The sequence below is a fragment of the Sapajus apella genome, unplaced genomic scaffold, assembly GCF_009761245.1.
Source record: "Sapajus apella isolate SASKATOON/1434 unplaced genomic scaffold, GSC_monkey_1.0 scaffold108, whole genome shotgun sequence".
NCBI lineage: Eukaryota > Metazoa > Chordata > Mammalia > Primates > Cebidae > Sapajus > Sapajus apella.
Window position 1 is genome coordinate 6428980 of NW_022437048.1, and position 18023 is coordinate 6447002.

Below are 18023 nucleotides of genomic sequence, written 5' to 3' on the forward strand. Positions count from 1 at the left end.
GACCTTGTGATCCACCCGCCTCGGCCTCCCAAAGTGCTGGGATTACAGGCGTGAGCCACCGCGCCCGGCCCTGACAACAAAATTCTTGGAGTTATTACTAATGTCTCCAAATAAGCAGTAAAGTGAAATGAAGTGTTTTTACCTTTTTCTTCTAAAAAAATGAAATGCTTGCTGGAGAGTAACAGGTAAAATGGAGGATATGAACATATGGGCTGACATTTTCTGAAAAACGCCATCAAAACACACCCCTCGCCATGAGAACAGGGCAGATGCTTACTTACTGAAAGAAATCTTAGAATAAGACACTTGAAGTCTCAGAAATTGGAGCATAGCTCAGGTCCACTAACAGTGGGCTCACACAGCCTACTTGAGGTCTCCTCCCCTCTCTCACACCTTCAGTCTATATAAAGATGGGCAGAATACAAGATCCCAACCTAACACCGTGGTTCATAGGAGAAAACCAATACACTTCAGATGCAGTGATTAGATAAACAATAATTCATCTGTTAATACCCTCAGAGAAAACAAAAAGGTCTGGCCAGAACTGCCCGTGTTTTGCACAAGTTAAAAGATAAATGATCTGGCAGCTATGCAAATACATTTATGGCAGAGAAGGGGAAAGAGAGAAAGGAGGAGGGGAATAGGGGAAGGGGTTATTTTACTGTTAACATTATTGGACCCGAACCAGGAAGCAGGAGGGGAAAAAAGAAAAAGAGGAAGCGGGGATGAGGGGAAGGGACATTTAAAGGAAGAAGAGCCCAAAAACTATCCAAAATTGAGGGAAGTAGAGAGGGAAGTTGGAAGATATAGGAGTTCTAATATCTTTATCTTTCAGAGTTTGGAGCCAACGGATAGTGTCTAAAAAGAAATTTGTAATAAAGAAGACTAACATTTTAATATTCTTTAAAATCATTTTTTAGCTTTTAGAAAATAGCTCTTAAAGAAACATTTATGTGACATTCAAAAATTCTTCAGTTGCATTTCTTTTTCTTATGTCATGTTAAAACAAATGTAATATTTCTATAATTAACATATTAATAGAAACTATGATATAACTCCATTTTTCTAAAAGTATTTCCTTTTATCAATCTACCTACCTAAATATGCATATGTACGTATCTACATAATCACAGATACAGATACATGAAATACAATTTACCTTTACTGTGTGAAGGTAATGAACTTGGATGTTTTTATTGTATTCTTATTCTTCTCCTTTTCATTTAAAAAGGCTGTTACTAGGTTACAACCCACACTTTGTAAAACACTACGTGTTCTTTCTTGCCTGTATTCACAAACTTTGTTTCTTAAAAAAGTATAAAATTTCATGTTTTACAACTGCCTCAACTTGCTTTTAAATGAGTATAACATGAAAACAGTTATGTTTCTTACTTTCATCGCAAAGACAGCCAAGTTATAATAACACCAGGAAAAGTGTTATTATACTGTCACATAATGGTATCTCAATAACAGGAAAGAAATGAGTAGATCTGAGTGCATAAGTTCTTAAGTTATTCTGCTGTGTTAAGTAGAGGGTTACATTCTCCTACCTCTGAATCACAGTAGAGAGGAGGTGAGTTTACGGAACAGCAGTGGGAGGCAAAGTCTGAGCGCCTGTCAACCAGCTCTGCCAGTTCCTTGGGTGTGACGTTCGGCAATTTTGCTCTTAGTCGCTCTGCCAGTCTGAAAAACCATTTAAATGTAAGATCTTACTAAATGTATTTATTTTATAAAAATTTCTAATGCAAAATAATAGCCATTTCAAATCTTTTACAATAAAAATGAAAATAGAAATACTTGCCAGTCTCAAGAAAATTCTACACCTGTGGTATAGAAACGTCAGTTTGAGGTCAGAAAGTGAAACCTATGCCTCTTCGAGATCATGAACGTAAACATACAAACAGTGGCTGAATTGGAATTCCAGTCTTTATTCTTTCATTTGCTCATTATTTCAATATGGAAGAATACATCTATTTTTTTTCCTAACCTTTCATCTTCTCTTCAGTTTTAGATTTCAAATTCCTTAAAAAATATTTCCTTTACAGGACCTCATGCCAACTTAATGCCTTTTTTCTCTCAAAATTTATATGCTTTCACCTTCAGTTTACCTACTTCTCAACTCACTATGTTGGAAAACACTGATATGAGAGTCAGAAAACTTTGGCTTTTGTTTTTAGCTCTACTAAAAATGAACTCTCCATCTCTCTTTCAGGATGGTGATGGGACTTTGTCTCCTGATTCTTTCAATTTGAACATTCAATGATCTCAGTGTCTCTTCACACTCATAATAAACAGCCCAGCCTCGTTTTATGACTTTCTTCAGGAAATGCTTGCCAGTCCAGCAGTGGGCAATGGGAGGTAAGAAGACCCGTATTAATCTAGACTTGGGCTTGGCAAGGGTGGGTGCTGGGAAGGCACAAAAGGGTAAAGGGGACTAGTTAGTTCATAAAAGCATTGTTGAACCCCAGGGTGGTGGGGAGGAGGGGCTCAAATGAGGCAAGAGGAGACTCATGCAAAAAAGAAGTAGGGGGGAGATGGGTAGGGATTAGGATCTAAGAATTTTACTAAATATAGCTTGGGAAAATGACATGGTTTTCTCAATTTTCTCAATGGAGAATTTCCTCAAGAACCCAGTACCACTTCTTTCCTTACTATGGCCTATTATTTTACAGTTAATGCCTATTTATAGAAAAATGCTTTTTCCTCCTCTTCATTGAGAAAAATAACTTAATTGAGAAAAAAAAACACCAATAATTTTATTGGGGGTTAAGATTTCTATTTCTAATTTATAGGGAATATATGCAGGTGATAGCTGACACTATGCTTGATTGAAAGTTTGGGTATTCTTGCCAGGCAATATGCCAAGAAGTTATAATGTTTCTCAGCAATTTTAAAGGTCCTCAATTTTATATAGCAATATCTACAGAAAATTCTGGGATAAGAATGTTGATAAGCTATGTACTCATTTTGCCATTTTGAATCAAGTTCCTGCAGATAGATTTTGTAATCTATACTTTTGTGGCTGTGTTTCAATTGCCCACCCACTTGATACACGTGACAATTTTCCCCCGGAAAAACACTTAGCTGCTTCTTATACAGATAATAAATTTTGAACTACTTTTTAAAAACTAAAACGACTTAGGGGGTACAAGTGTATTTTTGTTACATGGATGTATTGCATAGTCGTGAATTCTAGGCTTTTAGTGTAACCATCACCCAAATAGTGTACACCGTACCCAAGAGGGACTTCCTTATCCTTCACCCTTCTTCTACCCTCCCACCCTTTGGGGTCTCCAATGTCTATTATTCCACTCTATGAGATTCTGACTACTTAAAAAAACTCCTAATTGCACCTCCATTTTTTATTGTTCACTGAAGACAATCTTATGTTTTCAACTATGCTTTCAGTTCATAGTACTAAGAAAATATTATTGATGAATTTGGAGGATACAGCCAGAAAATGTTTCTTACTTTTTCTTGTACTCAGTAAATGTATTTTCTGAATAATCTGCACATAGTTCTTGTCCCTTGTCAATGAAAGAAGCTAGTTCCTTCTTTAGTAGAGGGCCCTGTAAGAAAACAATAATTGCATAACAAAATTATTTGTCTTGAAACATTGTCCCATCAGCCCGTCAAATCAAAATGTTGCCTACATTAAGCATTGGCAAATATCTTCTACAGAAGGCTGGATAATAAATATTTTAGGATTTGCAGGCCATATATGGTCTTTGTTGAAACTACTCAATTCTGTACAGAAGCAGTTGTAAGCTTTGCAGAAACAATGAGGATGACAGTGTTCCACTGGAAGTTAATGTATAAACACTGAAGTTTGAATTTTGTATAATTTTCATGGGTCATGAGATACTGATGTTCTATTGTTTTTTTCCCCCAGCAATGTAAAACTGTAAAACCATTTTTCTATTTTTGGTTTGTAGGCCATACAAAAGTAGGCAGTGAGCAAGTTTTGGCCCATGATCTATAATTTGCCAACCCTTGATGTACGTGCTTCATAAAGAAAATCTAGCAAATATACCTTAACATTAAAACAGGCAGTTGAGTCTTCAACATCACAGCATTCACCAAGTCTTTTTAGGGCTGGGTCAAGTACTTTACTGAGGAATACTTCTGGAAGATGAGTCCTTCTGCTTAGTTCAAGTGTATACCTAGCATGAGGGAGAAAAGGAGATATTTACTTCTTTTGCGTGTGATGGAGTCTCCCTCTGTCACTCAGGCTGAAGTGTAGTGGCTCCACCTTGGCTCACCGCAATCTCCGCCTCCCGAGTTCAAGCGATTCTCATGCCTCAGCCTCCTCAGAAGCTGGGATTACAGGCACCTGCCACCATGCCCAGCTAATTTTCGTATTTTTAGTAGAGTTGGGGTTTTACCATGTTGGCCAGGGTGGTCTGGAACTTCTGACCTCAAGTGATTTGCTTGCCTCAGCCTCTCAAAGTGCTGGGATTATACACATGAGCCACTGCACCTGGCCTACATTTTGAAATGTGAAACATCTATCATAAAGGCAGAGCTGTGGTTTCTGCATCTTAATTAAAAGAAGAGATTTAGCTCAGACTGACTGTAAATTAACATGTTTTGGATTACAAAATACTTTCATTGAGATACAAGTTATTAATACTTGCTATTGTGACTAGTCAATACTGAAAGATTTGTGTGTAATATACATTTATATTATATATAAACATATCTATTTCAAATGCATATGGAACTGTCTTTGTGCAAACATAATATGTTTGACCCCATATAAAGCAACATGTGGGTACTTTAGAAGGCTTTTCTGTGAAAATAGGTTTGTGTAAATTCCTTTATCATGTCTTATCCCACTGCCGCCTATGCACTTATTTTTTTTTTCCCCCCTTGGTTCAACATGTATTTATTGGGCAGCTACTATGTGCCAGACACTTTACAGCAGTAAAAACAACAGACAAGGGCAATGAAGTGGAAAGGGCTTGGTATGGTCCAGGAACTGAAAGTAGGCCAACACAATCAATGGATTGGAGGGGGCCACAGTGGAAGCAGAAAAGAGGCTATTACAGGCATTTAGGTGAGAGGCGATGGTGGCTCAAACTAGGACAGTGGCAGAAGAGATGGCGAGAAGGGAACACATGTACAATCCACTTAGCTGATAGAACTGACAGGACACTCAGAGGGCACCCTCGGAACATTAAGGTTTTAACTTTGCTGATCCCTTAAAGTCTAGTTCAAATCTGAGTTTTCAAAAAACTATTCCTGATAATTTACAGCTGAGAGAGACTCCTGTCTCTTTTACCCATCATATATGCCCAGATTTATGGCCATTGTAACAAGTATGTACTGGCTTTTATGTATAGTGACATCTGTCTTGACATTATCCTTTTCTACTAGCTTCTTACCTTTGGAAACTCTCTTACATGCTTTTTTAAAAATCCTTAACACTAAAAAGCAGAGGTCAGAAAACAATCCGTCTATGCACTTATAAAAACAATAAACATTTATTAAAATGTAAATTAAAGTTTCAGTTCTATCTAACTTCTGCCATCTGATATTGCTAATTGCTGCTTCAAACTATATGTGATTTTTTTTTTTTTTTTTTTTTTTTGAGACAGAGTTTCGCTCTTGTTACCCAGGCTGGAGTGCAATGGCATGATCTTGGCTCACCACAACCTCTGCCTCCTGGGTTCAAGCAATTCTCCTGTCTCAGTCTCTTGAGTAGCTGGGACTACAGGCATGTACCACCATGCCCAGCTAATCTCTTGACCTCGTGATCCACCTGCCTCGGCCTCCCAAAGTGCTGGGATTATAGGCGTGAGCTATTGCGCCTGGCCTATTACTGAAATATTTTTAAGCCATGAGTATGCATACACATCTATTCAACCCATGGTATGTTTATTTCTTTTTTTAGTTGGATGAAACAAGATAAAAACTTACCATTTCTTTGGTTTAATCTCTTTTTAAATTTAATGAAAATGAATATTGATAATTGCTAAGAAAAAATATTCTGTGTTTGCTATTTCTTTTATTTGCATCAAATGCTTATTGTCCAAAAGTTTAGTATACTTTAGGCTTTTGATTTGTGACTTTAAACCAGAAGTATTATGATAAAACTAGTAAATAATATGATAAACATTTCTGGTTGTATATTTTACAGATGTTCAGCATTGTATACAAAGATATGTTTTCACATTTACTTTCACTTACATTCCTGCATGTATTTCTCATTAGCAATCTGTGTGCTAAGTAAGGCAAGTATTAACATTTTCAGATTAATTAATGATAGGCTGAAGTTCAAAATTGTCAAGTCACTTCTTTGGACCATGCACAGGAATCAAAGAAGGCAGAATTAGAACTCTAAGCTTCTTTCTCGCTATCCAAAATTTTTCTGTCAAATTCAATGAATTGTGATGTTTTAAAAATTCTAGTCATTTACAATCAATTAACAGTTATTTAAAGTCCGTGAAAAGCATAAAAATAGTACTTTGCCTATGTTTGAAATGGATGACAGCAAACCTTCCCTTCATCTGGCTGGCCCCCACTTTTTGTCCAGAGAACTTAAAATGGGAACACATTTTCACATGACCACTACTTACTTATCCAGAGCTTTGGTGTTTCCTGAATCACACACATCTTTGTTTGTCGGCAGCTCCACATCTGGAAGCTCAGGGGGCTGGGCAGCTGGCATGAAGTAAACGCACACAAAAACATCCATGGGTGTTTTTTCTTGACAACAGTCTTCAAACTTAGAATTCTTTGTGGATAAATGTTCACAGATTTTTACTGTGTGTAAAGGCAGCTACAAAACAAATGGTTTGTGCATTGTCAGTTTCCTGATAGTCTAATTTAAAATAAAAATTACATAGGCTTTGGCATCATATTTATGAAAGTCAGTGTGAATACTCTCAGAAAATTGGTAAAATATTTGGAAAGGCAATTTGTCAATATGTACTAAAAGTCTTAAAAATGTACAATTTTATTTTTAAAAATTTATGGTTAGAAAATAATTATGGATAAAAGGACAACCACTATAAGGCTATTAAGTGCATCATTGCTTAAAATATTAAAAAACCAACACAATCTAAATACAACGATAGAGGATTAATAAAATAAAAATATGCTGTGTCTAGGTAGACCGATGTAATACATGACAGATATATGCAACAGACTCCTATTTTGCCATTATAAATCCTTATAGAAAAACATCTATTAACACAGACATGCATTTTTAATGGAAAAGGACAAGGCAACACAATGTATCTATTACTACAGAGATTGACAAGACCTTGGAGACTGACCTTCAGCTAAAGCAATTATTTGCATGGTTTTAAAGGATTATGAAAACGAAAAATGGTAAAAAAAAAAATTGAGATGGGCATCAAATTATAAAAAGTATAATAAAAACAGTAGTAGCTTCTACTAGTATAATGGTTGAAGTGCTGCCTAATGGAACTTTATGCAATAATAAAAATGATCTGTATTTGCACTGTCCAATACTACTGTGCATTTGAAATGTGGTTAGTGTAACTGGAGAGCTGAATTTTAAATCATATTCAATTATAACTATGTTTAACTTTAAAATTAAATTTAAAAGACCACATGTGGTGATGAATACCATACAGTGCAAGTAGCATAAGGTCTTGGGAATCAGATAATCTCATCCTTGCATATGGACTTTGCCACTTACTAGTTGTGTGGTCTCAAATTATTGACCTTTGCTAATTTTCTGTTTCCTCATCTGTACAGTGGCACTAAGAATTATTTATGTCTCGTAGAATACATGTGAGCATCCATGAAGATAATGCACATGAACTAGGGCTTAGAAGAGTCCCTGCCAGAAGATCAAACACCGCATGTTCTCACTCATAGGTGGGTGTTGAACAATGAGAACACATGGACACGGGGAGGGGAGCACTACACACTGGGGTCAGTTGGGGGGAAATAGGGGAGGGACGGTGGGGGATGGGGAGTTGGGAAGAGATAGCAAGGGGAGAGATGCCAGATGTAGGTGATGGGGAGGAAGGCAGCAAATCACACTGCCACGTGTGTACCTATGCAACAATCTTGCATGTTCTTCACTTGTACCCCAAAACCTAAAATGCAATAAAATAAATAAATGGGAAACAAATAAAGGCAAAATAAAGACATCTACAGATAAACAAAATGGAACTGTCTATACACCAGCACTACAAGAAATACTAAAATAAAGTTCTTTAATTTGAAGTGGAAAAAAAAACAAAAAAAAAGAAGAGTGCCTGCCACTCAGCACTTGGCATTCAATACCTGGTACATGGTGATAATGATAAGAAAGATTGTCTTACCTCTTTGGCCATGCAGTCATCAGAGGTAGACTCACAGCATTTGGAGAGGACGTTAGTAATATCCTCAGCTACTGGCAAAACATCCTCCAGATCAGCAGTAGGCACTTTTTGGCCTAACTTTATGAGATTGCTAAACATTTAAAAATAAATTTGTTAGCTTATCAACATTCTCAGTTTTCTTGGTTTCAAGATGAACATACTATTGGGAGAAATAATATCACAGTTTCAACTCTTTGGCCTCAAGAGCTACACGGGAGCACATCTGCCATGCGATAGATCTTATGTACCAAAGCCAAAGACTCAAGATTGAGAGATCCCTAATGAATCTTTTCAAATGTTCAGTACTCAAATGCAGGTTCTCTTCTTCCAAGCTCTATATAGTTAAAGCACACCTTTAAAATGTTCGCTATAAAGCATTAGTGAAGCAATCACAAATGTCTCTCTCCCTCTATTCATAAGGCCAATGTTGTATTTTTTTGTGGCCTCTCATAAATTGTAAAAACTATTTTTTATAAATTTTATTAGAAACTATAGATAAAAGAAGTATTAAAAGACCTTTTAGCTTTACCATGGAGTTAATAAGTGTTCACATTTTGGGTGTGTAAACTTTAAGTATTTTATATGTGAATGGTATGCTATACTATTCTCATATTTGTTTCTCATGTTATATATTCATTTATATATATATTCATTTAATATACCAGGAGTATCATTAGGTTTTTTTAAATATTAATATTCCTAATATATCATGAATATGATAAAATATTATTTTAAAAAATTGTGATAAAATGACATTAAATTTACTATCTTAACCATGTTTAAGGTGTACAGTTTAGTATTTAAGTATATTTACATTGCTTTGCAACAGATCTCTAGAAATTTTTCTTGTGCAAAACTAAAACTCTATACTCATTAAACACTGATTTGCTCCCCACTTCCCCTCCCTCACCCTCCTATCCCTTGGCAACCACCTTTCTATTTGTTGTCTTTATGATTTTGATTACTTTAAATATTTCATATGAGTGGGATTATATAGTATTTGTCCTATTGAGACTGGCTTATTTCACTTAGCATAATGAAAGTCCTCATGGTTCATCCTTGTAGCATGTGACAAGGTTTTCTTCTTTTTTTCAGGCTACATAATATTCCATGGTATGTATATACCACATTGTCTTTATCCATTCATCTGTTGATGGACATATGGGTTGCTTCCACCTCTTGGTTATTGTGAATAATTCTGCAATGAACATGGAAGTGCAAATCTCTTTGAGATCCTGCTTTGAATTTTTAAAATATATACCTAAAAGTAGAACTGATGGATTGCATGTTATTTCTATTTTTAATGTTTTGAAGGACTTCCATACTGTTTTCCATAATGATTGCACCATTTTACATTCCTATCAACAGTGTACAAGAATTCCAATTTCTATGCATCTTTGCTAACATTTGCTAATTTCTGTACTTTTGATAGTGATTATCCTAATGGGATACCTCACTGTGGTTTTGGTTTGCATTTCTCCCATCCCAGTATTATACTAACCAGGCCTGACTCTGCTTAGCCTCTGAGATCAGATGAGATTGGGCATGTTCAGAGTGGTATGGTGGTAGACTTGATTTACATATATCTTAAGGTTAGTGACTTTGAGCATCTTTTCATGTTTATTGGCCATTAGTGTATTTTATTTCAATAATTGTTTATTCAAGTCTTTTATCCTTGTTTTAATTAAGTTACTTGGTTTTTGTTGTTGTTGAATTATAGAAGTTCCTTATAAATTCCTAATATTAACCCCCTTATCTGACATATGATTTGCAATATTTCCTCCCATGTGGTAGGTTGCCTTTTTACTCTGTTAATTGTGTCATTTGATATGTAGAAGTTTTTTGTTTGTTTGTTTTTTCCTTGTTGTGGAGAATGGGGTCTTGCTGTATTGCCCAGTCAGGTCTCAAACTCCTGGGTTCAAGATATCCTCCCTCCTCTTCCTCCCTAAGATCTAGGATTACAGGCATGAGCCACCACACCTGGCCAGAAGTTTTAAAGTTTGTTGTAGTTTCATTTATTTATTTATGCTTTTCTTGCCTGTACTTTGGTGTCATATGCAAGAAATCATTGCTAAATCCATTATCCTGACAGCTTTTCTCCTATGTTTTCTTCTAGGAGTTTTATAGTTTTAGGTATTAGCATTTGATCTTCAATTTATTTTTGAATTAATTTGTATATATTAAGTTCCAACCTCATTCTTTTGCATGTAGATATGTGGTTTCCCAGGATCATTTGTTGAGGAGACTATCTTTTAATCTCATGGTTTAATCTTGGCACCCTTGTTGAAAATCATTTGGCCATATATCCAAAAGTTTATTTCTGGACTCTCTATTCTGTTCCATTGGTCTATATATCTGTCTTCATGCTAGCATCACACTGTCTTAATTACTGTTGCTTTGTAGTATGTTTTAAAATCAAAAGTGTTAGACCTCCAATTTTACGCTTTTTCAAGATTTTTTTGGCTACTTGGGATCTCTTGAGTATTTTAGTATATGTTATTTTCTATTTCTGAAACAAACGCCAGCAGGATTTTGATAGAGATTGCATCAGTCTCTAGATTGCTCTCATTTAAACAGTGTTAGGTCTTCCAAACCACAAGCATGTCCTGTATTTCCATTTATTTGGATATTTTAAAATTTCTTTTAGCAATGTTTTATAGTTTTCATTAAACATTCCTTTATTATATAATTTTAACAATATAATGTAATAACCAAGAGGCAGAAGCAATCCATTTGTCCATCAGCAGATGAATAAAGTAAATATGGTGTACACACACACACACACACACACACACACACACACACATACAGTGGAATATTGTGTAGCCTTAAATAATATGTAATGTCATAATTAACTTGGAACACTTAGAAAAAACTCTAATTTTTTAATTTTAAAAAGTGGTAGCAACATTTTTTGGCTAAATATTTGTTCATAGCAAATGACATTTTCTTGAAGTACATTTCTAGACAGTAGTACATATGGTGGTTTTATATTATAAATTCTTCTGCTTTACCCACCAAATACACTATCTCTGTGTAAAAAGAAAGCTATAGAAAGAACTAGAAAAACTGTCATTGAGTATTCAAGTAGTTCTGAGGGAATGTTATATTTAAAGAACTTATGTAGTTTCTATTTCCATTACAGAAGCTTATTATTATTCATTGCTGGCAAGAAGTTCTTTCATTACTATTAGAGGAAGAAAGCTTGTGGGGTATATTAGAAGGAATTAAAGTGACTGTAAGTACTGAGGGAAGAAAAGTTGGCAAATCTAGATGTTTGAGAAGGTATGAGAGACATGCAATCTAGAAACTACCAAAATTAAAATACAGGTTAACAGTAGTAATACAAAAGTCAAAGGGAAGTTTGCAAATATAAGGTTGATGTGGTTTGGCTATGTCTTCACACAAATCTCAGCTTGAATTTTAGCTCCCACAATTCCCACATGTTGTGGGAGAAACCCGGCGGGAGGTGATTGATTTATGGCAGTGGGTCTTTCCTGAACTATTCTTGTGATAGTGAATGAGTCACAAGACCTGATGGTTTTAAAAGCAGGAGTTTCTCTGCACAAGCTCTCTCTTTGCCTGCTGCCATCCATGTAAGATGTGATTTGTTCCTCCTTGCCTTCTACCATGATTGTGAGGCCTCCCCAGCCAGGTGGAACTGTAAGGCCAATTAAAACTCGTTCTTTGGTAAATTTCCCAGTCTCAGGAATGTCTTTATCAGCAGCATGAAAACAGAGTAATACAATAAATTGGTAGAGTGGGGGTTGCTAAAAAAGATACCCAAAAATGTGGAAGCAACTTTGGAACTGGGTAACAGGCAGAGGTTGGAACAGTTTGGAGGCTTAGAAGAAGACAGTAAAATGTGGGAAAGTTTGAAGCTTTCTAGAAACTTATTGAATGGTTTTGCCTAAAATGCTGATAGCATTTGGACAATAAGGTCCAGGCTGAGGTGGTCTCAGTTGGAAATGAGGAACTTGTTGGGAACTGGAGCAAATGTGGCTCTTGTTATGTATTAGCAAAGAGACTGGTGACATTTTGCCCCTGGCCTAGAGATTTGTGGAACTTTGAACTTGAGGAAAATGATTTAGAGTATTTGGCAGGATAAATTTCTAAGCAGCAAAGCATTCTGGCAGATAAATTTCTAAGCAGCAAAGCATTCTGGCAGGATTAATTTCTAAGCAGTAAAGCAATTAAGAGATTACCTGGGTGCTGTTAAAGGCATTCAGTTTCATAGGGAAGCAGAGCATAAAAGTTTAGAAAATTCACAGCCAGACAATGCAATAGAAAAGAAAAGCCATTCTTCTGAGGAAAAATTCAAGCTGGCTGCAGACATTTGCATTAGCAAAAACAAGCTGAATGTTAATCCCCAAGACAGTGGGGGAAAATGTATCCAAGGCATGTCAGAGGTCTTCACAGCAGCCCATCTTGTCAGAGGCCTGGAGGACTAGGAGGAAAAAGTTGTTTCGTAGACTAGGCCCAGGGTCCTTGTGCTGTGTGCAGCCTAGGGATTTGGTGCCCTGCATTGCAGCTGCTCCAGCCATGGCTAAAAAGGGACAATGTAGAGCTCAGGCCATGGCTTCAGAAGGTGCAGGCCTCAAGCCTTGGCAACTTCCACATGGTGTTGAGCCTGTGGGTGCACAGAAGTCAAGAATTGGGGTTTGGGAACTTCTGCTTAGATTTCAGAGGATGTATGGAAACACTTCGATGTCCAGGCAGAAGTCTGCTGCAGTGGCAGGGATCTCATTGAGAACCTTTGGTAGGGCAGTGATACAGGGAAGCGTGGGGTTGGAGCCCCAAAATAGAGTGCCTACTGGGCCACTGGCTAGTGGAGCTGTGAGAAGAGGGCCACCATTCTCCAGACCCCAGAATGCTAGATCTACCGACAGCTTGCACTATGCTCCTGGAAAAGCCACAGATGCTCAACGCCAGCCTGTGAAAGAGTACCTTGCAAAGCAACAGGGGTGGAGCTGCCCAAGACCATGAGAATCCACCTCTTGTATCAGCATGACATGGATATGAGACATAGAGTCAAAGGAGATCATTTTGGAGCTTTAAGATTTGACTGCCCCACTGGATTTTAAAGTTGCATGGGGCCTGTAGCCCCTTTGTTTTGGCCAATTTCTCTCATTTGTAATGGCAGCATTTACCCAATGCCTTTATGCCAATTGTATCTAGGAAGTAACTAGCCTGCTTTTGATTTTAAAGGATCAAAGGCAGAGGGACTTGCCTTGTATTAAATGAGACAGTGGACTGTGGACTTTTGAGTTAATGCTGAAGTGAGTTAAGACTTTGGGGGATTGTTGGGAAGGTATAATTGACTTTGAAATGTGAGGACATGAGATTTCAGAGGTGGAATGATATGGTTTGGTTGTGTCCCCACACAAATCTCTTCTTGAATTATAACTCCCATAATTTCCACATGTTGGAGGAACCCAGTGGGAGGTGACTGAATTATGGGGATGGGTCTTTCCTGTGCTGTTCTTGTGATAGTGAATTAGTCTCACGAGATCTGATGGTTTAAAAAACAGAAGTTTCTCTGTACAAGCTCTCTCTTTGCCTACCCATCTATGTAAGATGTGATTGCTCCTCCTTGCCTTCCACCATGATTGTGAGGCCTCCCCATCCATGTAGAACTGTTAGTCCAGTGAAGCCTCTTTCTTGTGTAAATTGCCCAGTCTTGGTTATATCTTTATCAATAGCATAAAAACAGACTAATACAAAGGCAGATAACTAGTGAGAATAAATTAATGAAGGGCAAGAGATATATACTGTGTGCACAAGTCTTCATACAATAAGTAAGAATTCAGATGTCTTGTCCCAAGAAAAATTGGGCAAGGCAAATAATAGGTAATAAACAAAAAAAGGTTTTTTGTTTTGTCTTTTGCTTTTTTGTTTGTAACATATGCTAATATGAACACTGAAAAAATATTTTCTAGTGGTCAACTATACGGTGAAGATTGATTAAAAGCAAATCTCATGGTTTATGACATAATCTTCTTCCTTATTCTTTATAGTCTGTATAGAGAGAATAAAACAATTTGGCCATATTTTTAAAGATTATTTAAGCATAAAACTCTATTTTATATCTTCCAATGCAGACATCTTCTTAAAGAGCCATACTATTATGGATAGATAATGCAGACCCAAACTTCTAAATATGAGGATGGTGCTCAATGTTTACCTGAGCCTTGATTTCTTCTCCCCATAAGCAGCATATTGTGAACAGACTCTATTTGACATAGTGGTGAGAAGTGATAAATGTTTAATCTGGAGTCTCTAGAAAAGAAGTGAAAGAATCCCATTAGATGGTCAGGGTTCCTTGGAAACCATATAAATGGCAAAGATAGGGATGATTTCATGAATTTTTTTTTTTTATGAAGAGGAAACTGAACACTGATGAAAGGAACTTATTGATATTTCTTTTCCAGAGGTATTACATTTATTTTCCAGCTAACAAGATGAAAGGGAGGCATTTCAGAAACTTTTACTGATTGCAAAATCTCAATTTCTACCATTGTCTAAAAGGAATGCTATTAGAAGAAAAAAACATAAACATGTAATAAGTAAAATGGGACATACCTCGTTCAAAAAGCATGCAGTTGGGTTTTCAGAGATACAGCAGGACCCTATCATAGAGAGATAACTCTTTGTGTAACTGACTAAAAGTGACAGAGGAGCTTGTCCATAATTAGTGGAATATTCCCACATAAAGCTGTGGAGGAAAAAATAGAATTAGTCAAAAAAGTTGTGAATAAACAAAACCTACTTTTCTTTTTTGAGCCAGTATCTTGTCTTGTCACCCAGGCTGGAGTACATTGGCACAATCATAGCTTGTGGAAGTCTCAACCTCCTGGGCTCAAGTGATCCTTCTGCTTCAGCTTCCTGAGTAGCTGGAATTACAGGTGTATGCCACCATGTTCATCTAATTTTTAAATTTCTTATAGAAATTAGGTCTCACTAATTGGCCCAAGTTGGCCTTGAACTCCTGGGTTCAAGTGGTCCTCCCACGTAAGCCTCCCAAAGTGCTGGGGTTACAGGTGTGAGCCACCATGCTCATCCCCCAAAACCTACTTTTTAGTAAGTGTGTTGATGGAGCAAGGATATATGTTACATTTATAGTTTAATATCTAAAATCACTAAGAATTTAGAGAAAAGGCTATAATACTGATCACTATTAATATATTCATTAAAAATAGATTTCTAAATTTCTGTGTTTTTTGCTTGAGAGGAGGGGCCATTTTTTCCTTTGTTCACTTCATGTCTAGATAGGTGCATCACCCATTATAGCTGCTTGTTAATTAAGCTGCTGATTGAATTAATTGAAATAAATGTAATTACTAGGTTTGCTTTTTCTTATGTATCTCAGTTTACTTTAGATAATTGTTATGTATACATTACTTAATTTTCTGGAAATAATTTCTATTTTTGGGAATAGATGTCCTTACGAATCTAAAAGGGACTCTGAAATTCAATCCTCTTTGAAAATTGATAGGAATGAGCAATCCTACTAATTTTTGCAATTTGTGATCACTTCAAATGACATTGCTTTTGATTTTTGAATATATATGTATTTCTTACTTGAATAAATGTATTTACACCCATTTTTGTTCATTTTTGTGACCTTCCAGACTAACATAAAGAATCAGTGTGTAATCCGGCCGCTTATGCCCATTAAACAATGAAAATATCAAGGTTGCATGTTTACTTGATGTAGTAGATGCTCATATTCACATATGCATGTCATGTTTCTGGGATGTATAGGAATGAAGAGAAAAGCTGTTCATTTTTTATGGTTTACTAGAAATTAAGTACTTAAAATATGTACAGCAATAAAATGCTTCTATCATATGACATATGCAATGATCTTTAGCATCAGAGAAATCACCACAGGGGCTGTCAATATTTGAAAATATATCATGTGGACAGAAGACTCAAGTGATTCTGATTCAGATAATAGGATTAGGGTTGCTAAGAGTTTGGGAAAATTGATTTCATCTCTGAGAAAGACATACACAAAACTCAGCCCCAAACGGAAGCTGAGTTTTGGATGAGAGTCAAGCTCTCAGAATTTGTTCAGGTTGCTGTAGAGGAAGTGTTTGCACAGAGTAGGGGGTTAGATTAGAGTCATTTCTGATATCTTAGGCCCTAAAGCTCTATTTATGATGAAAACGCTCACTGATTAGCAAATTCCTTTGGATTTTTCCTGAACGCCTCACAGATTTCATCATTTGTGGGTTCCACATAGGTAGGGAATTCTTGTGGCGGGTGCTTCAGAGCCGCCATGCAGAGCTTCCGTTCCAGTCCTTCTTTGGTGCAGCACTCGGCGGTGCCTGGGTGAACCGGGAATGGAGAGTTACTTTCACAGGACTTGGCAGACAGTGCTGAGGTCTGGAAGAGAAGAAAAAAGGAAACTCATCTATATATGTAAATTTCCAGGCTCTTAGATCTCCATTCAATATAATATCTTAGCCTATAATTAGAAAATTCTCATTCGTAACTGTGTATTCATGCCAAGGGCGCCATGAGGTGATTTTTCAACATGACAAGTTGTATGATTATCGGCAAGTATAGAATCTTATTTATGTTAATAAATGACTCCTCAGAGTAGAACAAAAATATAACTTTGAATAATAAATGGACGGCGTTTATCTGATGAGAGCCATTAGGATTGCATTCTCTAGCCCAGTGTTCCTCCATGGGGAAATTAACATCTCTGAGGATGAAAGGGTCATTTGAAAAACTTCCACTGGTGATTCTGTCATCATCTCCCACCTGCTTTCTGCTGCAAATGCCCCATTAAGAGTGAGGAGGACCTCCCTCTGTTTATGAAATGAGCAGACTCTTGATTGCTGGCTCTTTTAATCTTCTGTTGGGGTGGCTGGCAAAATATTAAAGATATATTGGGAAAAGTAATAGATTAGTCTCAAACCTTTTGGAAGGCTGAAAGGTTTTACTGGGGCAGGCCGAAGGTGGCAGGTCCATTAAGTTAGGGGGAAGATAGGGCAATAAGATTCTTTTCCCAGGTTAAGTCTGTTTACCCCACATCCCTTTGTCTCTACTCTGTTTACTCACGTGAACTTTGTGCTGGATGGCCCACTCAGAGGGTGATTAAAGGGGAATTACCTGTTAATAGTGTTTACTCTGGGCCCCAGAACCTAAAGCTTTTACCATTCATGTGACTACTCTTTTAACCATGTTAATTATCCACAAGTATGTTAACTTAGAACCTCTGTTATAAAATCTTGAGGGAATAAAGGTGTGGATGTACAGCGAGGCTGGGTCAATTGGTTGCATTTCGCCCTCTGAAAGCAGTCAACGGCCATCCCTAGCCCACTTGAAATGCTGTAATGGTGTGAGAGTGCATTCATTCGTCTGTGGTTGAGTCAGGGTCTGCAGGTCAGACTCCACAGGTGGTGACTGATGTCTCATTCTACATTATTTACATTCTCTTACCTAAGGATTCTTGAACCTGCTTTTGTATCAGAATTACTTATACATAAAATAAAAAATGCTTTGGTTGCACAACGCAGGAATTATGTTTCAGTAGGTGAAAGATAGGGCCTGAAAATCTGTTTTTCCCAAAGCTCCAGGATTTATGTGCAAGTACAGTGTAGGTTGAAAACAACTGATGCACCTTCATTTACTGATTCAGCAATGATACACTGATAGCTGTGA

At 36.8% G+C, this 18023-nt stretch overlaps 1 protein-coding gene across 1 annotated transcript in view; it reads right to left on the reverse strand.

Moving 5' to 3' along the window:
* GC (GC vitamin D binding protein) overlaps positions 1 to 18023 on the reverse strand; it is a 40527-nt gene that overhangs the window by 8645 nt on the left and 13859 nt on the right. The window contains exons 4-11 of the mRNA XM_032259372.1: positions 16525 to 16736; positions 14928 to 15060; positions 14530 to 14624; positions 8307 to 8436; positions 6582 to 6784; positions 4034 to 4163; positions 3472 to 3569; positions 1551 to 1683 (exon numbers count right to left, since the gene is read on the reverse strand). Coding sequence (XP_032115263.1) covers positions 1551 to 1683; positions 3472 to 3569; positions 4034 to 4163; positions 6582 to 6784; positions 8307 to 8436; positions 14530 to 14624; positions 14928 to 15060; positions 16525 to 16736 — 1134 coding nt within the window. The remainder of the gene's footprint in view (positions 1 to 1550; positions 1684 to 3471; positions 3570 to 4033; positions 4164 to 6581; positions 6785 to 8306; positions 8437 to 14529; positions 14625 to 14927; positions 15061 to 16524; positions 16737 to 18023) is intronic.